The sequence below is a fragment of the Callospermophilus lateralis genome, chromosome 1 (assembly GCF_048772815.1).
Source record: "Callospermophilus lateralis isolate mCalLat2 chromosome 1, mCalLat2.hap1, whole genome shotgun sequence".
NCBI classification, from domain to species: Eukaryota; Metazoa; Chordata; class Mammalia; order Rodentia; family Sciuridae; genus Callospermophilus; species Callospermophilus lateralis.
The window spans coordinates 215563988-215591454 of NC_135305.1; the positions used below are offsets into that span (position 1 = coordinate 215563988).

The 27467-nt window shown below is 45.2% G+C and overlaps 3 protein-coding genes across 6 annotated transcripts in view; 1 reads left to right on the forward strand and 2 right to left on the reverse strand.

The window, feature by feature from the left end:
* Positions 1 to 17959: 17959 nt before the first annotated feature.
* Positions 17960 to 20393, reverse strand: Timm29 (translocase of inner mitochondrial membrane 29). Its single transcript, XM_076848652.1, has 2 exons — positions 20042 to 20393; positions 17960 to 19965 (listed from the first exon to the last, which is right to left on the reverse strand). Exons 1-2 carry the CDS (start codon positions 20148 to 20150, stop codon positions 19277 to 19279), a joined length of 798 nt encoding a protein of 265 aa, XP_076704767.1. The 5' UTR covers positions 20151 to 20393; the 3' UTR covers positions 17960 to 19276.
* On the forward strand, positions 20305 to 25463 carry Yipf2 (Yip1 domain family member 2). Its single transcript, XM_076848638.1, has 10 exons — positions 20305 to 20398; positions 20536 to 20596; positions 21009 to 21169; positions 21261 to 21341; positions 23190 to 23277; positions 24427 to 24543; positions 24623 to 24789; positions 24872 to 25054; positions 25144 to 25277; positions 25358 to 25463. Exons 2-9 carry the CDS (start codon positions 20566 to 20568, stop codon positions 25258 to 25260), a joined length of 945 nt encoding a protein of 314 aa, XP_076704753.1. The 5' UTR covers positions 20305 to 20398; positions 20536 to 20565; the 3' UTR covers positions 25261 to 25277; positions 25358 to 25463.
* Positions 25443 to 27467, reverse strand: part of Carm1 (coactivator associated arginine methyltransferase 1) — a 48487-nt gene continuing 46462 nt past the window's right edge. Inside the window, exons 15-16 of one of the 4 annotated variants that reach the window (XM_076848604.1) lie at positions 27113 to 27181; positions 25444 to 26950 (exon numbers count right to left, since the gene is read on the reverse strand). In XM_076848604.1, coding sequence (XP_076704719.1) covers positions 26808 to 26950; positions 27113 to 27181 — 212 coding nt within the window. In that variant the 3' untranslated portion in view covers positions 25444 to 26807. Of the gene's footprint in view, positions 26951 to 27112; positions 27182 to 27467 lie in introns of all 4 variants that reach the window. The other 3 variants (XM_076848611.1, XM_076848620.1, XM_076848626.1) reach the window with 3 other exon arrangements.

Consider the following 27467-nt stretch of genomic DNA (forward strand, 5'->3'; position numbering starts at 1 on the left):
ACTTATCAAGGTTCTTAGCAACTTAACAAGATCCTGTCTCAAAATATAAAAGAGGGCTGGTGTTGTCAGTGGTTAAATACCCCTGGGTTCAATCCCTGATACCAAAAATAAATAAATAAAACCAAAAAAGTGAAATTTAGCTATGTATAAGAACACACAACTGGGCTGGGACTATAGCTCACTGGCAGAGCTCTTACCTCACATGAGTGAGGCACTAGGTTCGATCCTTAGCACCACATAAAAATAAATGGGGGCGGGGCATGGGAGGAATGGAGGAACTTTGGATAGGGCAGAGGTGGGGAAGGAAAAGGGAGAGGGCATAGGGGTAGGAAAGATGGTGGAATGAAATAGACATCATTACCCTAGGTACATATAATGACACAAATGGTGTGACTACTTTGTGTACAACCAGAGAAATGAAAAATTGTGCTCCATTTGTGTAGTATGAATTGAAATGCATTCTTCTGTCATGTATAACAAATTAGAACAAATACATAAAATAAAAGCATTCTGTCCATCTACAACTAAAAAAAATTTTAAAAAACAACTGTAATTTCAGCTACTAAGGAGGCTAAAGCAGGAATATCACAAGATCAAGAAGAAATGGGCAACTTAGCAAGACCATGTCTTAAAATAAAAAGTAAATTAAAAGGGCTGGGCTTGTAGCTCAATGGTAGAGCACCCCTGGGTTCCATCCCTGATCCTGAAAAATAAATAAAATTTTAAATTATATAATAAATATTTTATAAATAAAAATATACATAGTAAACATACACACACTTTGGCTAGATTTTATATATTTAGGCGTTTCACCAAAGAGTATAGACAGATGGCAAATAAGTACATGAAATGATGTTCAGCATCATCAGCCACTGGGAAATGCAAATTAAACCACAATGAGTCGGGAGAGGTGGTCATACTGTACTCCTAGCTACTCAGGAGGCTGAAGCAGAATGATTGAAAATTCAAGGCCAGTCTCAGCAAGCTAGCAAGACCCTATCTTAAACATAAAAACAGCCAGGCGCAGTGTTGCATGTCTGTAATCCCAACCCCTTGGGAGTCTGAGACAGGAGGATCGCAGGTTCAAAGCCAGCCTCAGCAACTTAGTGAGACTCTGTCTCTAAATAAAATTACAAAATAAGGCTGGGGATGTGGCTCAGTGGTCGAGTGCCCCTCAATTCAATCCCTGGTACCATAAATTAATTAATTAATTAAATTAGAAATTAAAAGTTCTGGGCTGGGGATGTGGCTCAAGCAGTAGCGTGCTCGCCTGGCATGCTTGCGGCCCGGGTTTGATCCTCAGCACCACATACAAACAAAGATGTTGTGTCTGCCGAAAACTAAAATAAATATTAAAAATTCTCTCTTTCTGTCGGTCTGTCTCTCTCTGTCTCTCTCTCCCTCTTTAAAAAAAAAAAAAAAGTTCTGGGACTGTAGCTCAGCAGTTGAGTACTTGTCTGACATATACAAAGCCTTAGGTTTAAGCCACAGTACTGCAAATAAAAACAAAACACAATGAGCGATCATTATACACCTATCAGAATGACTAAAATAAACAATTTAGTTGGATGTGGTAGCACCCCACTATCCCCACAATGTGAGAGGCAGAGGCAGAAGGATCACTTGAATGCAGGAGTTTGAGGCCAGTATGGGCAACATAGCAAGGCCCTGGCACCAAACCAAACTGAACAAACAAATAAACACAACAATACCAAATACTGGTAAGGATGTGGGAAAACTGGAATACAAATAGAATACACTGGGAGATTATAAAATGGTACAGCCACTCTTCCCCCCCTCTGCCCTATATAAAGTACTCTAACACTTTCTGGAAAAAACTAAACCACAGTTATAGCAGGATGCAACAACTGTATTCTTGGGCATTTATCCCAGAAAAAAGAAGGATTTTTTTTTTTGTTTTTTGGGGTTTTGTTTGTTTGTTTGTTTGTTTTTTGGTACCAAGGACTGAAGGCAGGGGTGCCTAACCACAGATTCACTTCTCTAGCCCTTTTGTTTTCTTTTGAGACAGGGCCTTGCTAGGTTGCTGAGGCTGGTCATGAACTTGTGATCCTCCTACCTCAGCCTCCATAGGTGCCGGGTTTGTAGGCATTCATCACCACACCCAGCAGTAAAGGGAAAACTTTTTATTTTTTGGTGATGGTGCTAAGGATTGAACCCAGAGCGTTGAGCATGCAAGGCAAGCACTCTACCAACTGAACTATGTCCCCAGCCCCCAAAAGGAAAACTTAATGTTCACACAGAAACCTGCATATGAGGGCTGAGGTGATCACTCAGTGGTAAAGCACTTTCCTCACATGTGTGAGGCACTGGGTTCAATTGTCAGCACTGAGTGTAAATAAATGAACAAAATAAAGGTCCATCAACAACTAAAAAAAAAATGTGCATATGAATACCCACAGCAGCTTTATCCGTAATATTCAAAGCCTGGAATGAGTCCAGGTATCCTTTAGTAGGTGAATGGTTCAACAAATCAAGAGCCATACATTCCATGGACTACCATTCCAAAATAAAAGGGGATATTGAGACACACAACCGCTCAGGTAAATGAATTGCTGTGGAATTTTGCAGAGGGGGAAAAACAAATAACCCTAAAGGGTTACATACTATTTGATTACATCCATATAACATTTTTGAAATGGTAACATTTTCAAAACAAGGACAGAGCAGGGCATGGTGGTGCATGCCTGTGATCCCAGTAACTTGGGAGGCTGAGGCAGGAGGATCGTGAGTTCAAAGGCAATGAGGCCCTAAGCAACTTTGCAAGACCCTGTCTCAAATTTTAAAAAGAGGACCTAAATAGAATAAGTTATACTTTATGTAGGTATATTCTGCTAAAATACATTCTACTGTCATGTATAACTAAAAATATTTTTTTAATTAAAATAAAAAGGGCTGGGGATGTGGATCAGTGGTTAAGAACCCTTGGGTTCAATCCTAGTAACAAAACAAAAGAGTAGGAATTGCCAAGAGGGAAATGGGTGTGGTTGTGAAAAGGCAGAAAAGTGATCTTTTTAAATTTTCCTATTATTTATTTACTTATTTTTCCTGGGAGTTGAATCCAACGGCACTGTACCATAGCCTGATCTCCAGTCCTTGTTAGTTTTTGAGACCAGATCTTGCTAAGTTGCTTAGGGCCTCGCTAAGTTACTGAGGCTGGCTTTGAAATTGTGATCCTTCTTGTCTCAGCCTCCTGAGTTGCTGGCATTACAGGCATGCACCACCATGCCTAAAAGGAGAGTGATTCTTGAGGGGTTGGGACTGTGATATTTTGACTATGATGGTGAATATGCAAACCAATACAAATGGTTAGATTATAAAGAAGTTTACACGTACATACACATACAAATGAGAACAAGTAAAAATGAAAATATCTGAACAAGATCAGTGAATTATATCAGTGTCAATATTCTAACTCTAATACTATACTATCATTTTGCTAATGATCACCACTGTTGGCTTGAACAGATACATGAATATGTTATACATGGAAGAAGCACACACCTGTAATCCTAGCTTCTCAGGAGGTTAAGGCAAAAGGATCAAGTTTGAGGCCTGGGCAACTTAGCAGGAGCCTGTCTTAACATAAAATTTATAAAAATTAAAAAGGACTAAGGGTGCTGGGTTTGTAGATCAGTGGTAGAGCAGTTGCCCAGCATGTGTGAGGCACTGGGTTCAGTCCTCAGCACTGCATAAAAATAAATAAGAAAAATGAAGTTTTATGCTATGTATAATTTAAAAAAAAATTAAATTAACATTAAAAATAAAAATAAATAATGGGGAGGCTAGGGATGTGGTTCAGTGGTAAAGTGTCCCTGGGTTACATCCCCAGTACCAAAAAAAAAAAAAAAAAGAAGCCACTCATGTGTCCATTAAGGATGACTAGATAAATTCCAAGTGGGAATATAACTCAGCATTAAAAAGGAAGGAAACTGAATGGGTTTTCTTCCATTGATACACAATGGAAGAAATGGGGTACAATGTGATACTTCAACACATATAAAAACAGAGAAAACAAATCAGGTTAATTAGCATATCCACCATCTCAAAAAGTTTATAATTTGGTGGGTATGGTAGTTCAAGAGGTCAAGAGGCTGAGACACAGGATCGAGAGTTCAAAGCCAGCCTCAGCAAAAGCAAGGTGCTAAACAACTCGGTGGGTGAGACCCTGTCACTAAAATACCAAATAGGGGTAGGGATGTGGCTCAGTGGTTGAGTGCCCCTGAGTTCAATCCTGGTAGCCCACCCCCCAAAAATGTTTATAATTTATTTGTTCTGGGAACATTCAAAATCCTTTCTTCTAGCTGTTTTGAAATATATATTAAGCTACGGGAGCAGCTCAGTGGTAGAGCATGTGCTTAGTATGAACCAGATGGTAAGTTCAATTCCCAGAGCCAAACAAAACTAAACAGAAAAGAATGTAGCAGAATATAAACTGAAAACACCTACAAATGTATTTTCTCCCATTCTGTGTAGAGAAAATATTTAGGAGTTGTGTATGAGATTTGACCCACATTTCCTGCATTATTTTCCCAAGGGTTGGGTCTGAGAGGATCTAAGGACAGGTTTTTTCCTTTCCCCCACATCTTTTATTGGTACATTATAGATGCACATAATGGTGGGATTTGTTGTTACATATTTATATATGTATTCAACATAGCAATATAATTTAGTAATGCTAGGATTCTTTTTTTTTGGGGGGGGGTACTAGGAATTGAACTCAGAAGCACTCGACCACTGAGCCTCATCCCCAGCCCTATTTTGTATTTTATTTAGAGACAGGGTTTCGTTAAGTTGCTTTGCACCTCACCGTTGCTGAGGCTGGCTTTGAACTCACAATCCTCCTGTCTCAGCCTCCTTAACCACTGGGATTATAGGCATGCGCCACCACCACAGTGCCTGGTATAAGGCCAGGGCTCTTAACCTCAGTACTACTGATAACTGGGGACAGATAATTTGCTGTTGTAGGCTGTCCTGATCATTGTAGGATGTTAAGCAGCCACACTGACCTCAACTCCTCAAAGGACAGAAACACCATCCCTCCTCCAAAAAAACCCATTGTGCTGTAGTTTGGATATGGTTTGAGTGTGTACCCAAAGGGTTCATGTGTTGGATGTTTGATCCTTAGTGTGATATTAAGAGGTGGGGTTTAGGGCTGGGGTGGTGGCTCAGTGGTAGAGCACTTGCCCCACATATGTGAGGCACTGGGTTTGATTCTCAGCACCACATATAAATAAATTAAATAAAATAAACGTCCATCAACAACTAAAAAAAAATTTTTTTAAAGAGGTGGAGCTTAGTGGGAGGCCCTTAAGTCATTGAGGTTGTGGCCTAGGAAGGGAGTAATGTGGTTTCCGTGGCTCCTCACAGAGTCCATGGTGTCACGCTGTGGCTTTCTGTCTTGCTCATGTGATTTGTCCTTCTCCACTGTGAGATCCTCACCAGAGCTGAGGGGATGCTGACACTGTGCCCTTGGACCTCTAGAACTGTGAGCTCAATAAACCTCTTTTCTTTATAAAGTTCCAAGTATTTAATTATAGTAACAAAAAGTGGACTGGTTCAGGTTGTGACAATCAAAAATATCTCTACACATGACCGGAAATCCCCAGGAGGGCAAAATCACTCAATCATGATTTAAGTTACTTTCTAACCCTTCTACTACTTTACCCATTTCTGGGAAGGCCACAGCAAGAATGATTGCATCACCTAGCCCAGGATTTGAATGGACCCACACTTGTGGCAAACAGATCCTGAAGTAGGATCTGGGCATAATAGAACCCAGCAGCTGTCCTACCCTTTCTCTCTACCTCCTCTTTTGTCTCTCCTTGTACATTCTCCTTCCTTTGTCCCTCTGACCTCACTTTGAAGCACAAGTTAAGCAAGCCTGGATGGCTTCTGTGAAATTGTGGCAGAACAGGTTGTCCAACCCTAAACTAGAGTAATGAGAAGTTGTCTCTAGCTAAGCTGGGGTTCTGTACACATCACCTTCAGATTTGCTCCCTTCAGAAAGGGGAACTCAGCCAGTCTGGGCTTCAGTGTTTCTGTTGGTCCCAGAGGAAGTTATCTTGTTCTGGGCTCATCTGGTTGTTTCTTTCCCCTGGGGCTGATCACCAAATTTTCTAATGACTTTACAGACACAAGATACACTTCTAAGAAGGCAGAAGCAACCTCCTAAAACTCATGTATATCTTCCACCTCACACCCTTAGGATGTTCACTATTAAAGGTAGAAAAGCCAGTGTCTGTGGTGTAGCTCCTCAGGAGGCAGGAGGATCACAAGATTAATATCATCCTGGGCAATTTAGTGAAACCCAGTCTCAAAATAGATAAAAAGGGATAGGAAACATGGCTCTGTGAAAAAGCACTCCTGGATTCAATGCTCAGTACACACACACACACAAAAAAAAAAAAGGTTTATTGCAAGTGGTCTTCATTTGCCATCTTCTCTCAGCAAATAGCTGCACCTGTGCATCTGGGTGTGTTGGGCCCAATCTGTGACCAAAGCCCAGTGCAGGTGTACAGTTCTATTACACATGGCCAGTGGCATGTGCATGTAAGTCTCTCATTTGGTCTTTGGGTTTCTGTTTGTTTTTGTGGTGCTGGGGATGAAACCCAGGACCTGTGCATGGTCCACTGGAACATACCCACAGCCCCTTGTTCTGTCCCCTACATTTTTATTGGTGCATAAAAGCTGTATATAATGAAGGGATTTAGGGTTATTACATATTTATACATGCACACAACATAACAATAAAATTTAACCAATATCACTCTCCAACAGTTCCACCCTCCCTCTCCTCCTTCCATTCCTTGAGTTCTTTGGGTTTCTATTTATTTATTTATTTTTAGTTTGTTGATGGACCTTTATTTATTTATATGTGGTGTTGAGAACCAAACCTAGCACTTGCTAGGCAAGTGCTCTACCACTGAGTTACAGCCCCAGCCCCTGGTTTTTTGTTTTTAAGAAAAAAGCCATGCCTCAAGGAGTTGAGATAGATAATCAGCAATGTGAGCATCACTGTCATCTCTGAAGACGATATGTGACCATCTATTATACAACTTTGGAGACTTCTCTGTAGTCTCAAAAGAACGCTCAATTTAAAAATATTTTCTGGGGTTGGGGATGTGGCTCAAGTGGTAGCGTGCTCGCCAGGCATGTGTGTGGCCCGGGTTCAATCCTCAGAACCACATACAAAGATGTTGTCTGCCGAAAACTAAAAAATAAATATTAAAAAAAAAAACTCTCTCTTTAAAAAAAATAAAAATAAAAAAATAATAAAAATAAATTTTTCTGACTGTATGTTGTGGCACATGCCCATAATCCCAGAGACTCAGGAGGCTGAGGCAGGAAGATTGCAAGTTCAAAGCAAGCTGTGGCAACTCAGTGTGATAACATAGCGAGGCCCTGTCTGAAAAAGCACCCTTGGGTTCAATGTACAAAACAAAGCAAAACAAAACCCCAAACCTGATCAGTATCTGTAAATATCTGCATTACAGTGCTTTGGTGACAGCAATGATGAACACTGCTCAGGTGGCTGAGCATACCCATGTCTGAGGCTTCCTGAGAAGCACTCCCTATACACTAGGAGAAAGTTCCATCTTCAGCTGGCAACAACTGCTCAACACATCACTGGGGAGCTGGAGTTGGGGCTCAGTCGTAGAGGGCTGCCTGGCACATGTGAGGTCCTGCATTTAATCTTAAGCACCACATGCATATAAATAAATAAATAAAAGGTCCATTGACAACTTAAAAAAAAATTTAAAATAACAACACATCACTGGACAGGGGATACATCCTCTTGAGGTAAGTCCCTCTGACTAGAGTGAGAAAGCATGTTTCCTAAATACTGAGGTTTGGGTATGGTTTGAGTGTGTGCCCCCAGTTTCACATGTTGGAAGCTTAGTCTTCAGTGTGGTGATGCTGGGGGTGGTGGAGCTGGGGAGAGGTTGTTAGGTCATTGGGATGCTTACCTCAGAGGGGACTGTGGGATCTCATTTCCTTCTGGCTTCTGTCTTGGCATGTGATCTCTTTCTCTTATACATGCTTCCACCATGATACAATCCAGCCAAGGAGGTCATAACCAAAGGATGAATTGATGCGGTCGCCTGATCCTGGATCTTGGCCTCAAAAACTGAGCTAAATAAACTTCTTTTATTTCTTTTAAATTTTTTTGGTAGTAGGGTATGAACCTATGGGCACTCTACAACTGAGCTACATCCTCAGTACCACCCACCCCACACACACATTTTTTTTGGAGACAGGGTCTCACTGAGTCACTTAGGGCCTCACTAAGTTGTCGAGGATGACATCAAACTTGTGATCCTCCTTCCCCAGTCTCCCAAGTTGCTGGCATTACAGGCTTGTACCACAATGCCCAGCTAAATCTCTTTTCTTTATAAAGTCTTCAGCCTCAGGTATTTCATTATAGTAATGGGAAATGAACTTAATACACCAAGTGATTCCACTTTGTACTGAGTCCCCTGGTTTCTCATTCAACCAGTCCAAGCATGCCTGGGCAAGGGGCTGCCTGGCATTGCCCTCCTAGTAAATCAGGACTTAGGGCAGCTTTTTCTCCTTGATGTCCGCACTCTCATCTCTATAGCTAAACAGTCCAGCTGGCATTTCGGTTAGCTTCTTTGGGACAAGTTGCTAGTCTAGACAAGCTCAATAAATGATGAAGTAAGAAAACTGTAGTCAATTTCAAGGAAACATCTAATCATGAAACCCTGGTATTTACATCAAAGAAAGTCAGTCCAACTTATCTTTTTCCCACAAATGTCTAGCTCAGAGCAAATACCAGATCAAGTCTAGATCAGCAAGAAATGGCTTACATTTGCCAGGCACGTTGGGATTACATACTGTAATCCCAGCAGCTTGGGAGGCTAAGTTAGGAGGATTGCAAATTCAAAGCCAGCCTCCGCAACAGCAAGAAACTAAGCAACTCAGTGAGACCCTGTCTTTACATAAAATACAAAATAGGGGTGGGGATATGGCTCAGTGGTCAAGTGTCCCTGAGTTCAATTCCCGGTAAACTCTCCCCCTACCACCACCAAAAAAGAAAGAAATGTCTTACATCTACCAGGGTGGAGAGAATGAGGGACTCTGTTGCCCTCTAGTGGTCACTACCTGCTACAGGTCTAGCTGGCTGTGCCCTTTAAGAGCCATCTGCCAATCCAATCCAGCTCCAAAGTAGTCAAGATGGACTTTCATATGTGAATGGGTAAACAAACTGAAACATTCAGACAATGGAATATATTCCAAAATAAAAATAAATGAACAAGGGCTGGGGTTGTAGCTCAGTGGCAGAGCACTTGCCTCTCATGTATGAGGCACTGAGTGTGATCCTCAGCACCACATAAAAATAAATAAAACAAAGGTATTGTGTCCATCTACAACTAAAAAAATATTTTTAAAAAATGAACAATAGAGACACAAAAAGACATGGTAGAATCTTACATGCCATTTTGTTAAGTTCAAACAGCCAATCTGAAGTCTATGTGCTATATAATTCCAACTATATGACATTCTGGAAAATGCAAAACTAGAGAGAGAATAAAATGACCAGTTGTTTCTGAAGGGGATGGAGGGAAGTATTACTAGGGGGTACACAGAGAAGCTTAGGGCAGTGAAACTATTTTATACACTACAGTCATGGATACCTAAAGTTTTTTTGCCAAAAGTTATACATTTGGCAAAATCCAAATAATGTACAACACAGAGATTGAACTCCAACAAATTTTGGACTTTGGTTGTGATGCTATGTCAATCAATACTGATTTATCAATTGTAACAAATATTCCACAGATATTAATAGAGGAAACGAGGCTTGAGTGTAGTTCAGTAGTAGCATGAGCTCACTTGACTAGCATGCATTCAATCCACAGTACCAGCACCCAAAATAAGAGAGAGAGAGAGAGAGAGAGAGAGAGAGAGAGGAAGAAGAAGAAGGAGGAGGAGGAGGAGGGAGGAGGAGGAAGAAAAGGAAGGCCTTGGTGGTAGAGGAGAGGAAGAAAAGAAATAGGGGAAATTGTGGGAACTGGGAAGGCAGTATATGAGGATTCATATAAAGGTTGGGGGCTGGGGTTGAAGATCAGTGGTAAGCATGCTCACCTAGAACATGCAGGGCCCTGGATTCGATCCTCAGCACCACATAAAAATAAATAAAATAAAGGCATTGTGTCCAAATACAATTAAAAAATAAATTTATTTTTTTTAAAATTATTTTAAAAAAAAGGAAACATGTCTAGGGGCTGGGAATTTAAGCTCACTTGGTAGAGTGCTCTCATGCACAAGGCCATGGGTTCAATCCCCAGCACCACACACACACAAAAAAAAAAAAAGAAAAAGAAAAAGAAAAAGAAACAAAACATGTTTGGGCTGAAGGTGTGGCTCCATAGTGGAGCATTTCCCTAGCAAGTGTGAGACCTTGGGTTCCATCTCCAGCACCACACAAAAAAAAAAAAAAGAAAGAAAAAGAAAAAAACAGATTCCACTGTGAGAGGTGTCAGACTGGTAATTGATGATACAATGAACTGGAATAAACTTGTTGAAGTAACCCTTATCACTGGGCCCAGTGGCAAGTGCCTATGAACCCAGTGGCTCCAGAGGCTGAGGTAGGAGGATCATGAGTTCAAGGCCAGCCTCAGAAACTTATCGAGGCCCTAAGCAAATCAGTGAGACCCTGTTTCTAAATAAAACAAAATAAAGGGTTTCGGATGTGGCTCAGTGGTTAAGTACCCATGGGTTCAATCTCTAGGATGGAAAAAAAAAGTAACCTTTATCTTCCACTTGCTTCTCATCCCCTCATATCTCATAGTGATATCCCTAGAATGTTCTACTCTAGTCCAGATATCCATTTATCCTGTCATTCACAAATTTATTGCTCGAAATCAGGCATGGTGGAACCCACCTGTAATACCAGTGATTTGGGAGACTAAGGCAGAATTGCATGTTTGAGGCCAGACAGACCCATTTTCTGTAACAGATCAAAGATACATGTGGAGCTGGGCGTGGTGGCACATGCCTGTAATTCCAGTGACTTGGAGGCTGAGATAGGAGGATCTCGAGTTCAAAGCCAGCCTCAGCAACTCAGAGAGGCACTAGCAATTCAGTGAGACCCTGTCTCTAAATAAAATATTTAAAAAAGGGCTGGGTATTTGGCTCAGTGGTTAAGCACCCCTGCGTTCAATTCCGAGAACAAAAAAATAAAATAAAGAGATACATGTAGGGGAACTTTTGTAGATTATTAAAAGGGACATAAGAGGCTGGAGATGTAGCTCAGTGGCAGAGTATTTCCCCAGGTTATGTAAGGCCATGAGTTGGACCCCCAACATGGTTAAGAAAAAGAAGATTCTAGGGGTAAAATGATATGATTTCTGATATTTGCTTTAAAGCACTCCAGTCAAGAAAATAAAAATTTAAAAAGGACAGCATAAGCAAATGTGACAAAATTATACTAACTGTTTAATTGGGTGCTCAGTATATGGGGATCAAACCCTATTAGAATTTTTCACACAAAAATGTTTTATAATGTTAGCTACTCTCAAACATTAAAGTCCTATTGCTTCTCCCTCATCATTCCTGTAGCTCCCAAATACAGTCCTTCCTCAGTATCCATAGGATTGGTCCCAGGACCCGGGCAGAGACCAAATTCATTGAGGATGCTCAGTCTCTTCATAGAAAATGGTGTAATTTTTTGCATAAAACCACACACCCTCCTGTAGACATTTTTTTTTCAATATTGGGAACTGAACCCAGGGACACTCAACCACTAAGCTACAACCCCAGCCCTTTTTATTTTGAGATAGGGTCCACCAAGTTGCCCAGGTTGGCCTTGCATTTGCAATACTCCTGCCTCAGCCTCCCAAGTAGCCAGAATTACAGAAATGTGCTACTGGACCCAAATTTTCCAAATATTTTTGATCCAAGGTTGCCTGAATCCACAGATGCAGAACCTGCAGATATAGAGGGCAGCCTCTACCTGTCATGTGAGCAAACCTGGAAAATGACCGGCTTAGAATTATAAATCTAGTCATCACTGGAGGGTTTCAAATACTGCTGAGAGCCATTAGCCAAGTAGGTATGATAATTTCCTTGCCAGCATACCCCATGTTGCTTAGAGGAAGGACTCGTGGTAAAATGGACTTGCCTTGGACATTTTGCAGTGGCATTGCATGTAAGGTGACCTTGCTCAAGGACCAGGGCAGATCCGGGTTTAGGGCGGATCAGGGTTTAGGGCTCTCCTTGGGTTTAGGGCGGTTCCAGGTTTAAGGTGTACCCTGCTGGGAATAGGGCGTATCCTGCTGCCTCAGGTGTGCCTGCTCCTGTAGTTCCTGTTGAATTCTCCCAGGATTCAGAGAGTTTTTGGGATCCAGAACGTGGAACTTGGCAGAGAACGTGGATTTCCCCAGAATGAACGTGTTTGTAGAGGGCCGGTGTGAGTTCGGGAATAAAGAATTGCTGTTTGAATCTACAAGGCTGTGAGTGGCTCGTGATTTTGTGCCCAGCCAGACTGCGGTATTTGGTGGCCCATACGGGGAACATCTGAAGCTTAGAGGTAAGTGAAATTACTCGTCCCTGAAGGAGAGCGAAAGAATGGGTGAACATTTCAAAAAACAATGTGTTCTTGTCCTGATTTATTTTGTTTTTATTTCAAGTTGCCTGTTCCTAGAACTTTCTCAGGCAAACTGGGGAAAATGGTTAACTCAAGGTTTGAAGTTGTTCGCCTCCAAGGAAGAGAAATTGTTAGAGGAAGGAGGTACTCCAGTAAGACCAAGAACAGTTAGGACATATGTTGATACAATACAAAAATGTAGCCCACGGCTTTTTAAAGATGAGTTATTAAATATATCAATGGGACCATCATGGTATCCTGTAGAAGGATTTTTCTTCAACAAGAAAGAGATGGTTAGTTCTGTTTACTACGCTTGTCTAAGATCTTGGTTTTTACAGACATCTGATTAATTTACAAAGCTAAAGTGTTAAAATATCAACCACTAAATATAAAATCAAGTGTTCTTTACTTATTAAGTTACATAAGGTAATATATTTAAACATTATGTGTGTTTTCATAACTTGGTAAATGGAAAAAAAAAAGTTTAATATTGCTTTGGTCTGTGTCTTTGCCAACACAAGGTTACTAAGAGTTAAGATTCTATCATGTGTAATTTATATACAAAGAGTATAAGAAATTTCAGTTGGGATTCAATTATAGTATTATAGTACCATAAAAAACATGAAAGTATTTCATCTTATTAAAGTGGAGTAATTTGTCTAAATTCAGAAATTTTATAAGGGTTGTTTCAGAATGTGAATTTATAAAAAGGGTTAATGGCTAGAAAAGAGATAAATAGATTCAAGATGTGGAAATATATTTTAATATAAAAGGTTAAAGGAAAAAGAAATGTTTCCAGATGAGATAATCTCTGTGTGGTAAAGTAAAAAGTTGTAAAATGCCATTTAAAAAGATTTTGAGGAACTAGACTTACTTTAAAAGCTTGAGCAAGGTCACCTTACATGCAATGTCACTGCAAAATGTCCAAGGCAAGTCCATTTTACCACAAGTCCTTCCTCTAAGCAACATGGGGTACGCTGGCAAGGAAATTGTCATACCTACTTGGCTAATGGCTCTCAGCAAAATACTTGTTCACAAAGTGCTTACGGGTGAAGAGCAGGTCTGGATGATCCTGCCATGCATATTCATGTGACCTGGCTGGGCACAAAGCAAGCAAGGCTAGCACTCGAACAGGGCCAGGGAGGTGCCTCAGGGACGGAATCTAAAGAGGATCTCCTTCTCAAGGGCACAACTCCCTTGTACAACCCTGAGAAGTGCCTCCTTCACTCTTGTGCCCTAGGCACTGGACTGGCTTTACCCTAATTCCTGTCTTATTTGGTTGGGCACTTAACAAATAAAAACTGGGGAACTGGATAAACTTTCAAGGCGAAGGTGAGCCTACCCCTCTGAGATATCTGGGAATAAAGGTCTATATGGGGTGTCCTGTTCAAACAGAACCTCTCCCAGCCTTCTTTGCTTACCACTAATGGTACAGATTCCAGGGATGGAGGTGGCTCCTCCTTATAGCAGTGACTTCACAATCACATACCAATTTTAAAGTGTAGAAAATGGATACATACAGCAATTATAGCACACTTGCTCCCTGTTTCATAGGAATAAAAGCAATTTGGGGCTAGCCATTCCCAAAGAGGAAAAGCCAGCCAAACTCTGAGTTTCTGATGCCCTCTGCTGGTGTTTCTAATCACAACAATAGAGAAGAGATTTTTCCATAAAATATGCCCAGGACTGGCCTAAAAGTTTGAGATTAAAGCTAATCAAGAATAAATTTCTCTCTCTCTCTCTTTAAAAAAAAAAAAAAAGAATAAATTTGCGGGCTGGGGATGTGGCTCAAGAGGTAGCGCACTCGCCTGGCATGCGTGTGGCCCGGGTTCAATCCTCAGCACCACATACAAACAAAGATGTTGTGTCGGCCGAAAACTAAAAAAAAAAAAATTAAATATTAAGATTCTCTCTCTCTCTCTTTCCCTGTTTAAAAAAAAAAAAAAAGAATTAGCACAAAAAAAAGAATAAATTTGGTGGGGCTGGGGTTGTAGCTGAGTGGTAGAGTGTTTGCCTAGCACATGCGAGGCAATGGGTATGATCCTCAGTACCACATAAAAATAAATAAATAAAGATATTGTGTCCATCTACAACTAAAAAAATTAAATAGACAAATAAATTTAATGCCAGGTGCAGGGGTACACACCTGTAATCCCACCAGCTCAGGAAGCTCAGGTGGGAGGATCACCAGTTCAAAGCCAGCCTCAGCAACTTAGTGAGGCCCTAAGCAATATAGGGAGATCCTTTCTCAAAATAAAAAGAGCTAGAGATGTAGCTCAGCGGTTAAGTGCCTCTGGGTTCAATCCCCATCACCAAAATACTTCTTTCCTTAGAGGCCACCAAGGTGCTCAGTCTTTCTAAGGAAGCTAAGGCCATATTGGGGGTTGAGGCCCTCACACTTCATCTGGCAACCAGAACCACCCCCAGCAGCCAGCACCATGGCCTCTGTCTCTGAGCTGGCTTGCATCTTCTCAGCTTTCATCCTACTTGATAATGAGGTAATTTTCACGGAGGATAAGATCAATGCCATCATTAAAGCAGCTGGTGTGGTATAAATGTTCAAACTTTTGACCTGGTTATTTGCAAAGACCCAAGGCCACTGTCAACACTGGGAGCCTCATTTGCAACAGAGACTGGTTGGCCAGCTCCAATAGCTGGTGTAACACCAGCAGGAGGTCCTGTCCATTCCTCCATTGCTGCCCCAGTTGAGAAATAGGAGAGAGAGGAATCCAGAGTCCAATAATGATGAAGACTTTCATCTTTTTGACTAAAAATTTAGTAATATACAATAAAAACTGAACTTTGCTGATAGTAAAAACAAACCCCCCCCCACACACACACAAAAAAAAGCTAATAAATTTTAAAGGACAGAGTGTAGCTCAGTGATAGAACACTTGCCTAGCATGTGTGAGGTCCTGGGTTCCATTCCCAGCACTGCATAAAAAAAAAATTAAGAAAAAGGGAGAACTTGAAAATATTTATATATTAAGTCTCTTTGGGCCCTGAGAAACAAGCACACCTTGGCTCTACTGCTATGATATTTACTGAACCCACCCTATAAGGGAAAGGCACAGCATGGACTCAAGAGCCATAATCTTCCTCACAATCAGGTGTGGTGGTACAAGTCTGTAATCCCAGCGGCACGGGTGGCTGAGCCCCAAGAATCACAAGTTCAAAGCCAGCCTCACCAACTGAGTGAGGCCCTGAGCAACTAAGACCCTGTCTCAAAACAACAACAACAACAAAAACAAAACGCTGGGGATGTGGCTCAGTGGTCAATCACCCCTGGGTTCAATCCCTAGTACCAAAAAAGCAAAACCAAACACAATTTCACATAGTCACACTATACATTCTGTGAATGCCTACAATGTACCAAATGCTTTCAAAGGATTTCCAATTTTTCTAATAATTCCACTAACAGATAAGGAGCCAGGATGGAGAAGTCACTTCATCTGTCTGAGGTCACTGTATGGATTCAGTTTGACATGACTGCAGCCATCTTAAGTAATAATTGCGATGATTACCCCTGAGTAACCCCAGCAGGGTTTTCCTAGTTTCCCAGCAAACTATAATCAGACCAAATCATCAAAGTGATGTGTGGAGCTTTGCAACTGGACTTGGTGCTAGGAATGTGCCTAACTCTTTTGATATTGGTTCAAGAAAAGCCAGATACACTCCAGCCAGGATGAAGTCATTTTTATCCTGAACAATACATATGTTCCTCCTTCTAACCTAAGTTGGAGGCATCCACTTGGTCTTGCTACTGCCCACAACTATGCTTGTCAGTAAGTCCTCAATAAATTGCACTCTGTACAATCCTGGATCTGTCTGCTTCTTTCTTTGGTTTTGACATCACTGAGTTATTCCAGAACATCACTTACCACAAACCCTGAGATAGATTCAAATCTTCCCTTAAAGTCCACTTTTCCCTTACAGAAAAACAAACAACATGTCCACTTTGTTATTCCAGTTTTGGGAGCAGGACTTAGACGAGTTAGTTTCTTTCCTTAGGCTAGTTAAAGGTTGAAGATTCAGGCTCCATTTGCTTTCCTTCCCCATCAAGACCATACCAACTTGTATCAACAGTGTAAACATGTAGTACTTTGTTAACTTTCTCAACATTTGCTGAGGCCCACACTAGGCTGAGCCTGAGGATGCTAGGAGCTCATCACTGAACAGACTTAGATCTACCCTCAGGAAATAGTATATAGCCCAAGATGCACAGCATCACGCCCACCTAGTCCTGTGTTACATCTAACAGCTCCTCCTTTCATATGACTGGTGAAAGGGCCAAAATACAGCAGGACTCTCCTCTGAGAAAGGCAAACCCTTCAGCAAAAAACAAGTCACAAGGATTTCAGTCTGACCAAACTCCACAATTTCTAGCCACAGATGACTGTTCTCGAGTTTGTGGCCATCCATTGCTGTCACCTTTGTATCTGCCTGCAGACTTTGGAGGCCTGCATGAAAGACACCCAAGTAGAAGTCAGAAATGGCATTTGATAATTGATTCAGGCAGGCAATGAAGGTGTACAATACTCTTTCACAGAAAACGCATCTCACTTTGGCCATCTCGAACTTGTGATCTTCCTGCCTCAGCCTCCTGAGTGGCTGGGATTATAGGTGTGCACTGTGCACAGCACCAGTGTGTCCTAAACCCTCTCCTGAAGTTGGTTAATCTAACAAAGAATGCAGGGGTTTGAGTCCAGAGTCTGCCAAATTAACAGTGTAGGATTAGAATTTTGAATCATTTTTTTGTTTTCATTGCATCTTTCTTATTTATTTCTGTATTCAAATTGTATATATGGCAAGTGATGGCAGAATTCAATAATTTCTGGCAAAGAGGGCTGTGGGTATAGCTTAGTGGTACAGTGTCTGCCTAGCATGCATGAGGCTCTAAATTTGATTCCCAGTACCATACACACAAATTCTGGCAAGATGTTGTTAGGAACAAAGATAATACTGTACCACAAATCTTAGGCACAGGATTGGTAGTTTTGCAGTTGGCCTGATGATGGACCTATCATGTCCTTGGAAATAGTAACTTTGTATATACCACAACTTTTCTTCAGTAAAATGGAGATGCAGACACTCCTCTGATTCTTAAATAAGAATTTAAGAACTATTATGTGTTCAATGCATCTACATTTTAAATGGAAAGTTCAAGTGCTAAAAATTAGAAGTGGCAAAACATACAAAAGCAAATATCACAAGGGCTGGAGGTGTAGCTCAGTGGTAGGGTGTGTGTGTAGCATGTGTGATGCCATTGGTTGATCCCCAGCACTACAAAAATAAAACAAAAAACCAAAAACCCATAACAACAAAGACCACTGTTTCATCTCCTGGTTTTATTAACTAGCTACAGGCACCAAGGTGACAGAGGTAGTCACATTCCCCAATATTTTAGCTTAAGAGGTGTGATTATCATAACCTAGCTAAGTACCAACTACATAATTTAACTTATTCTTTTCCAAAGAGTTCTGTTTTCAGGGTACCTGAAGTATGACATCAACAGGATTTACAATTAGATATAGATTTTGAGATTAGGACCTATTTTTCCTTCCAAGCCACTTCTAATCACTGTCAATACACATATGATAAAACCAAGTTGTTTTTACAAAAACAACGTCCCTTCCAAAACCAAACAGTCATACTAATATCAATATCCTCATTTAGTATTAATTATGTAAAAAAATACCATTTAAGGGAAACCAGGTAAAGAGTATTCAAAATTTATTATTTTGCCAATTTCTTATGAGACTATAATTAGTGTTTTACTTTATTTTTGGTAATGGAGTTTGAATCCAAGGCCTCACTCACACTGCCAGGGCTCTACCACTGAGCAACATCTCCAGCCCTTTTTATTTGTATATGGTGTTATTAAGCTGCCCAGGCTGGTTTCAAACTTGCAATCTTCCTGCTTTAGCCTCTAGAGTAGCTCATATTACAGGTGTGTACCACCACAGCTGGCTCAACGAATTTTAAAAATCTAAACAAACATGTTACTCATAAAAGAACAAGAGGAGCTGGGCATGGTGGCACGCGCCTTTAATCCCAGCAGCTTGGGAGGCTGAGACAGGAGAATCTTGAGTTCAAAGCTAGCCTCAGCAACGACAACTCACTATGCAACTCTGTAAGACCCTATCTCTAAATAAAATACAAAATAGGGCTGGGGATGTGGCTCAGTGGCCAAGTGCCCCTGAGTTCAGTCCCCAATACCCCCCCCCCAAGAAAAAGAACAAGAGGAGGAAAACACACAAAGAAATAAAGCAAAATATGCATGATCTTGGAAGAGAGTTTGGGAGTCACCTGACCAATGTAGTACCTCTGTCAAGGGACTTGTGTCACACAGTGAAAAAGGATGAAGTTATTTTTCTTTTGTTTTTGTGGTAGTGGGGATCAAACCTAGGGCTTTAGGGATGCCAGGGGCAAGTGCTTTACCACATGAGCTACTACATTCCCAGTCTAAAAAGACTTATGTAAAAGCTTCACTAATAAGGAACAAAGAGATAGGGAGTATGGCTCTCCAAACTTGTTTTCAACAATAGCAGTTAGAGAACAGTGCATATAATTTAGTCTCACGCTCATCATTCCACAGTCTGCCAGGGCTCAGACCCCAGTCAGGCCTCATGCTCTTACTGGGTTTCATCTTGCGACCTGCGACTGCACTAGTGAGTCGGCCTGGCTCAGGACAAGCCTGTCCTTTTTCTCCTTTTGCAACACCTGCTCCTCCCACAGCGCCTGGTCCACCTGATCGTCGGTGAGCACAACAGGCTGGTACTTCTCATCGAAGAGCCGCTCATTGGCCTCGGAGTGCAGCTGGTGGGGTCCGACCACGCGCAAATGTGCCGGCAGGTGCAGGAACTCGTCATCGTTGATGTCGCAGTCACGCATCCGGGTGCTCAGTATCCACCAGTGGCCCACGAAGCCCACATCCAGGATTCGGCCGGGGAAGTCGACCCAGCGGGGCTGCAGGTAGCGGCAGCGGGCCTGGTAGAGGCTGGCCTGGGAGTCGAAGGGCGCCTCGTACACGAGCGAGCAGAACCCCAGATTCACGTGGCGCAGACGACCGCGGCCCCGCAGCCAAAGGAGCCGCTGCAGGAAGCTTTCGGAATCGCGGTTGCGAGTGGCTGGCGCTAGCAGCAGGAGAGTCCCAGACGCATCGAGCAGCGCCTCCTCAAAGGCCTCCTCACTCGGCGCCAGAGCGCAGCAGGCTGCGGCGCCGCCCAGCAGGCCCATGTACACTGCTGCGCGCCCCGGCCGAGCCCGCGCCGCAGCCACCGCGTCCCGGCAAGCCTCTGCGTAGTCCCGGAGCAGCGCGCGGGCCCAGTCGCCTGAGGGAAAAAAAACGCTGTCGGAGCCGTTCAGCCGCTGCAGGCACCCATCCCACTGCCTTCCGCCACTACTCACCCAGCCGCGCCCACACGCCTGGCTTTACCGCCACGGCAGCATTTCCAGCCTCAACGCCCCCTTCTCCGCGGCCTCGGGACCAAAATCTCTTCAGAGCAGCCGTCGCCATCCTCTTCCGGCCTAGGGCCCTTAGTCCGAAGAGAAACAACTCATACCTGAAGTAAAAGGCTCCCTCCCACGGGGGAGGGGGAGTAGGGTCTCTTCTGTGAGTTTCCGGACATGGCTTTCCACCGGAGGAGAATAGAAAACGGACCAGCACCGGATGTTGCTTTCTGATCCAAGCAGGGTTGATTCTGACCGGTAGGCGTCCCGCGCAGGCGCAGAGAGCCACAGCCACGCCGGCTAAAGTAGCTGCAGGTGAGGAGGGCGGGGTACCACTGAGGGACCCGGCGGCGAGCTTAAGTCCCTGTGGGTGTTGTTAGCCACGAGGCAGTGCTCGGGGCTGAGGAATAGGGTTTGGGAGGGGTGCGAGCCTGATCGGCCTCTGTCTTCAGAGCGGGATGCGGTGACGCCCCTGAACAACCATGGCAGCGGCTGACGGGTTGGCCTTCCACGGTGAGTGCGGACCCTACGTGGCGGGAACTTCTGCTCCCGCCCCTGGCCAGAACCTCCCGTGCAGCTTCCATCTCTTACTTAACCCGAATCCCACGCGGCTGTGTACACTGACCCCAGACCGGAAACCTGCCTCAAGAATGAGCCCCATCCGCATTCGAACCGCGTTCCCGTCCTGAACTTAGACTCCATATCCGGAGGTCCTGAGTCTATCCGAGGACCAACCCTGAGTTGCATTCCCACGTTAGGAGTAAGGGAACAGTCTTACTTCCCATGCCCCGGAACTAAGGAAGTTGTGCCCTGTCTCGGAAGAGAGTTGAGGTTGCCGCTGTTGTAACCTCAGCCCTCGCCATGAGCAGTGGACCATGCACAATTGCCTCAAAACGCGCCTTGTCCCATTTCTCCTTCTTCATAGAATTTGAGGAAGCTACTAATCTTCTGGCTGAGACCCCAGATGCATCTACCACCAGCAGAAGTGATCAGCTGACCCCCAAAGGGCACGTAGTTGTGGCTGTCGGCTCTGGTGGCAGCTATGGAGTAGAGGAAGAGGTGGAGGAAGAGGGTGACAAGACAGCGGTGAGTCACCAAAGTCCCCATTCCCTGACTCTGACCACCCCGTGGCTGAGGTAGGCTTTAAGAGCAAGCACTGAAATCCCACACTCTGCAGCTTTTACAGGAGGAGAAGCCACAGCCGGGATTCTGGACATTCAGCTACTATCAGAGCTTTTTTGACGTGGATACCTCACAGGTGAGGCCTGGAAGCTGATGGGAGGGGCTCAGAGTCATGCTGGCGGTTCAGCCAGTATCCACTGAGCACCAGGCTGAGACAGAGTGCTGGTAACAGCTACATGGGAGAACAAGTGCTCCTACCCAGGCTAGTAAAAGGAATGGTGATATTTTCTAAGGATTTTGGTGATGGGCTGTGGGAACAAAGAGGGGGGGACCCCCCTACATGCACATGATCTGGTGAATAGGGAAAGGCCTCCAGAAGGAAGTGAAGAATTTGCTGAGACCTAACAGAGAAAGGAGGGTTACCCAGGAAGGGTGGATGGGAGCACAAGTTATGTTCCAGACACAGGAAACAGTATATGTGAAGACTAAAGGCGAGAGGAGTCATGAACAGTAGTAGAAGCTACCTATCACTAAATCTGGTGGGAGAGTGAGATGGGGGACAGGCAGAAGGCAGATCACAGAGGACCTCATATGCTATGTTTTTAGTTTTTTTGTGTTTACTGTTTTGTTTTTTGAGGTGGAGTCTGGCCTTGTTGCCCAGGTTGGCCCCAAACTCATGGGCTCAAGAGGATCTCTTAGCTCAGCCTCCTGAGTAGCTGGGACTACTCATGTGCTAACTTGCCCAGCCATGAACTGTGTTAAGGAGTTAGAATTTGGGTTTTATTCTGAGGGTGTTGGGGAGTCAGAAGGGTCAGAGCAGGAGAGGAATGAGATGACCAGATGTGCACATGGATCAGAGCTCTAGACCAGGCCTTTTTTTTTTTTTTTTTTTTGCGGTCCATGGTAGGGGCATACTTGGGATTGAACCCAGGAGTACTGTACCACTGAGCTACAACCCCAGCCCTTTTTATTTTTTGAGCCTCTGAGTTGCCCATGCTGGCCTTGAACTTGTGATCCTCCTCTCTCTCAACCTTCTTGAGTCATTGGGCTTACAGATGTATGCTACCATGCCCAGCTCCAGGCCAGGCTTAATGAGAATAAACCAGGGCCACAGACTATGAGAGCAAGTGAATGTTTCTTGTCTCGTGCCACTGGTGCTACACAGAGATGTAGAGGGAAGATTTCCCAGGACTTATTGGCTGTCTTTATTGGGGCTGGGAAGTATCAAGGGCAGTTTAGGCAGCCAAGTTGTCTAAGGGGAAGCAAACAGGAAAGTGGCAGCCTGGAAGATAGCCTTCAGTATTGGGAAGTTGAATGAGAGCTCAACTTAGTGACCAGGGGAAGGGTCTCTTGTCAAAAGCCTAGAGGGAAGGTAGGCATGGTGGTGCATGCCCATAATCCCAGCTGCTTGAGAGGCTGACTCCAGAGGATCAAAAGTTTTGAGGTCAGCCTTAGCAAATTAGTGAGATCCTATTTCAAAGAAAAAAGAAATGTAGCTCAATGGTAGAGTGCTCCAGGATTCAATTTATTTATTTATTTATTTTTTAGAATTTATATATATATATATATTTTTTTTTTTCTTTTTAAGTTATCGGCGGACACAACATCTTTGTTTGTATGTGGTGCTGAGGATCGAACCCGGGCCGCACACATGCCAGGCGAGCGCGCTACCGCTTGAGCCACATCCCCAGCCCTCCAGGATTCAATTAAAAAAAATAATTTAAAAAAGGCTTAGAGGGGAGGGCAGGGAGTATAGCTCAGTTGCTAGAGTGCTTGTCTAGCATGCACAAGGCCCTGGGTTCAATCCTCAACAGCTCCCACCTCAAAAAAAAAAAAAAAAAAAAAAAGGCTTAGAAGGGCGAGCTGAGCTCTTTCAGATAGGGCATGGAGAGAGGAGAGAAGAGGTCATTAGGGAAAGAAACTCCCAAAGTACAGGAGGAACCCTGGGCAGGCTTCCATCCTGGACTGTGGCCTTATCTTTCAGGTCCTAGACCGAATCAAAGGCTCACTCCTACCTTGGCCTGGCCACAACTTTGTACGGCACCATCTGCGAAACCGTCCAGATCTGTATGGTGAGTAAGTTTGTGCATTTGTTTCATTCGATTATTCATTCAGCACGTGTGGACTGAGTGGCAGGTGACAAAGTAGTCACCAAGAGTGAAACTTGTGTTCTGTCTAGGGATACAGAGACATAACAGACCGTAGTGGATGATGGGGCTGAGAAGAGAAGGGAAGCAGTGTAGTGGAGGGTGATGCTGTTGTGTCTGTGTGGGTCAGGGAAGGTCTCTGAGGAAAGAGAATGAGCCTTATTGGCAAGTATTGGTCAGGGGTGGACAGATCTAGAGGAGGAGGGTCCCAGTAAGGGCCCAAGCCTTAAGGTAGAGACATCCCCGCACTGGAGGGTTGCACTGTCACTGAAAAGAAGTGAGCTATTAGGATGTCACCGAAGTACTGGAACAAGTGGCACAGGCTCCCATACCGTGATGAGAAAGGATCTTAATGAGGTGTTCCTAGGTTCCCCTCTGGCCACATCGGGGGTAAGGTTGGAAGACAGGAGACAACTCATGGAGGCTGAGGACAGAGAGAGTTGTTGGTTCTGGGATGTATTATAGAGGCAGAACCAACAGGATTTGCTGACAGACTAGTCAGGGTGGTGAGGGAAGCAAAGGGTACCCCCAGGGTTTTGGCCTGGACCACCAGCATAGTTGCTGTGGGTGAATGGGAAAAGCTGGGCAGGTTGGAGGGGAAGGAGCAAGTGTGGGGTGGAGATGGAGACACCTCAAAATGTCCACCTTGAAAAGTGAACATGTATGAGTATACAATTTGGGACACTGTACCATCTGGGAATCATCAGTATAGAAATAACAGGGAACCCTGAGGCTGAACAAGACTATGCCAGGGGTGAACAGGGACATGGAGCAGGGCCAAGGACTGAGCTCCAGCTGCTCTCCATTAATGGCTTTATCAGAGTTGAAAAAGTTGAGGAATTGCTGCCAGTGATGTGAGACAAGAGCTAGTGCGTGGGGTTCTAGCCATATGGAGCCTCCCCAGGCAGAGAAGGATGAACTAAGAGGCAGCATTAAATCCAGCCACCAGAATGTCCCAATTGAGAGTCAAATGAGTGGCTGGGGTCCCCCTGACCTCCCCAGCAATAGAGACAAGACACATTCACCCCCTCTGGGAGCACTGAGCCCGGGATTTGGACTATGACTTCCTCACAGGCCCTTTCTGGATCTGTGCCACCCTGGCCTTCGTCCTGGCAGTCACTGGCAACCTGACCCTGGTGCTGGCCCAGAGGAGGGACCCCTCTGTCCACTATAGCCCCCAATTTCATAAGGGTAAGTAGAGTGGATGGGCTCAGCTCCTGGCAGCCACAGGCCCCAGGACATGAGAGGTAACTGCTGCCTTGCCTCCCAGTAACTGTGGCAGGTATCACCATCTATTGCTATGCGTGGCTTGTGCCACTGGCGCTATGGGGTTTCCTGCGGTGGCGCAAGGGCGTCCGGGAACGCATGGGACCTTACACTTTCCTAGAGACCGTGTGCATCTATGGCTACTCCCTCTTCATCTTTATCCCCACTGTGGTGAGTATGGCCTGGTGATAGGTAGATGGTAGGAGCCAAAGGGATCATCTGGCACAGTCACTAGCTGCTCCTGTCACCTCAGGTCCTGTGGCTCATCCCTGTGCCATGGCTGCAGTGGCTTTTTGGGGCACTGGCCTTGACCTTGTCAGCTGCTGGGCTGGTGTTCACCCTCTGGCCTGTTGTCCGTGAAGACACTAGACTGGTGGCTGCAGTGCTACTGTCCACTGTGGTGGTGCTCCATGCCCTCCTGGCCATGGGCTGTAAGGTATGGATCCAATGGCCCCAGGCTGGGTTGTGGGGCAGGAGTGGGTTGCTTGCCTGCCTTTGCCACTGACCCCAAGGGTCTCTGTTCAGCTGTACTTCTTCCAGCCACTGCCTCCAGAACACGTTGCACCTCCATCTCAAGCCACATCTCTGCCCCCAAACATACTACCGACACCCACCATGACCCGGTCCATGGCAACCTCCTAGGAAGGCCCATCCTATAGGTAAAGGGGCATTTCTGCTTTGTCTGAGGGGGTACCTTCCCTTCTCTCTGGGACTGCTTCTAGAAGTCTCTCTCTTTCAGGCAAAACCTAAAGGGACATGCCTGTCCTGTTCCTGGTGATGACTGAAGTCTCCCTCGACCGCTCGAAACCGCTCTGCTACTTTCCAGACCTTTTTTTTTTTTTTTTTACAAAGCAAACACTTTTATTTTCTATGCAAAGGTGATCCAGAGAATTCATATAAAGGTGGGGGAGGGGCAGCTGAGCAGGGAGCTTCCAAGGTGGCTCAGGCAACACAGCTGCAGGACAGGACTGGACTCTCAAGCCCTCCAGCCTGCCAGTGGGCCTTATGCTTTCCCTGACAGCTCTGCCAAGGACAGAAGGAAGAAGGGCAGCCTGGGGGCACAGAGTGGGTGTGAGGCCTAGCCTGAGCTCCAGCTTCTGAGGTTGGGGGTGCTAGGAACAAGGGGAGCAGAAGTAGAAGAAAATTGCCTATGCTGAAACATACATTTCCTTGTTTATTTTGTTTTCTTTCTTTTTTGGAGGGAGAAGTCCCTTCAAGGTCCTTTCCCAGGATGGAGAAGGACCAAAATGCCATCATGGTGGTAGGGACTGGATTATCTATGAGTCTGGAGGGGAAATACACAGGCCTAATGTTAGCTACAAGGGAAAAGGACGCCTTCTCTGACAGATCCTTGAGGTTTCTGTCTGTCCAAATGACCTTCCCTTCAGGCTGCCTATTCCAGCTTTTGGTGGAGGCTGAGGGGGGACCTGCAGGGGCTCAGGGACAGAACAGCAGCAAGAGGCAGGGGCAGAGGACGGAGGGCCTTCAGACAGCTGGGGTGGGTTGTACATTCAAGTGTGAGGTGAACCCTTTGGTGGGGAGGGGCCTGAGGCCTGGCCCAGGGTTGCCCCCACCACTGAACCTCTGAGCCTGGGGAGAGGGGCTGCTGGCTGGGCCCGGCCGGCCGGGTTTCTCAGAGGGTCTGTGGATTGACACTGGTTCTTTTCGTAAAAAAATAAAATTAAAAAAAGCAGCATGTCACGCCCATGGTGACCATGGTGGTCTGGTAGTTGAAGGAGAGGTCCTGCCCAGCTGGGCTGCCTTCCCACTGGAGACAGGTGATGGGGGCAGGGGCTGGGGGCCTGGTGGAGCAGGGCAGCCTGGGCCATTGTGGCAGCTGCTTCCCTCCTCCTGCCCAACCAGGGTGCAGCTGCTGGCCCCAACACGCCTGTTACAGCAGATGTCAAAGCCAGGTCAGAGTGAAGAGGGCTGGAGGGGGACAAAGGCTCCCCTGACATGATCTTGTGTAAAATGTGGCAGCGACACTCGCTCAGGGCCAAGGTGTGGGCAGGGTCAGGTAGGGTCAGCGGCAACATCGTGTAAAAAAAGTGTCCAAGTTCCCATAGCAAAGAGGGCTGTGACGGGATGTTTGGGCTTCTCCAGTACAAGGGGACAGCCGCCCGGGCGAAGGTGCTGGGCGGGGGCTTCATTTGGTTTCCTGGTGCTGTCAGTCTGTCAGGGCAGAGTGCCTAGCTCCCGTAGTGCATGGTGTTGGTCGGGATGGACATGGGCGAGGCCATGGAGATGGCAGGACCACCCATGGTGAACTGGCTGTTGACTGCATAGTGGGCACTGGAGCCACTGCCGCCGCCGCCCTGGGCACCCGAGGAGCCTGTGGGGCAGGCAGTAGGTACTGAGGGCCAGCTTGACCCCTGTGCCTACCCAGCTCCCCCAAAAGTGAGAGCACGCGTGCAGGTGAGGCAGCAGGTGGGCCACACTCCCATGCTAACGCGGCCCTGCCCAAGGGACCCCAGACCCCTCCACCCGCCATTACCTTGGACAATCCCCGTGCTCATTATGGAGCCCATCCGGGAGTGGGTGTGATTGACAATCCCTGTGTTGGCTGCGCAGCGACAGGGAGGAAGGAAGGAAGGAAGGGAGACAGCGTCACCACCCCTAGCCTGCCCAGCCCACTCACGCTTTCACAGCGGGTGTGGGAAGGGCAGATGCAGCAGTGACAGAGCCAGGCAGAGAGGAACAAACGAACGAATGAACGCAGGGCTTCAGTCAGGAGCCCCCAGGAGGAGGAAGAGGCAAGGATGGAGACAGTGGTGCTGAAAGACTAAGCACTGATCAACAGACTGGCCACCAGCCCTTCCCTGCTTCAGGGCGGTCCTGTTTGCCCCCTC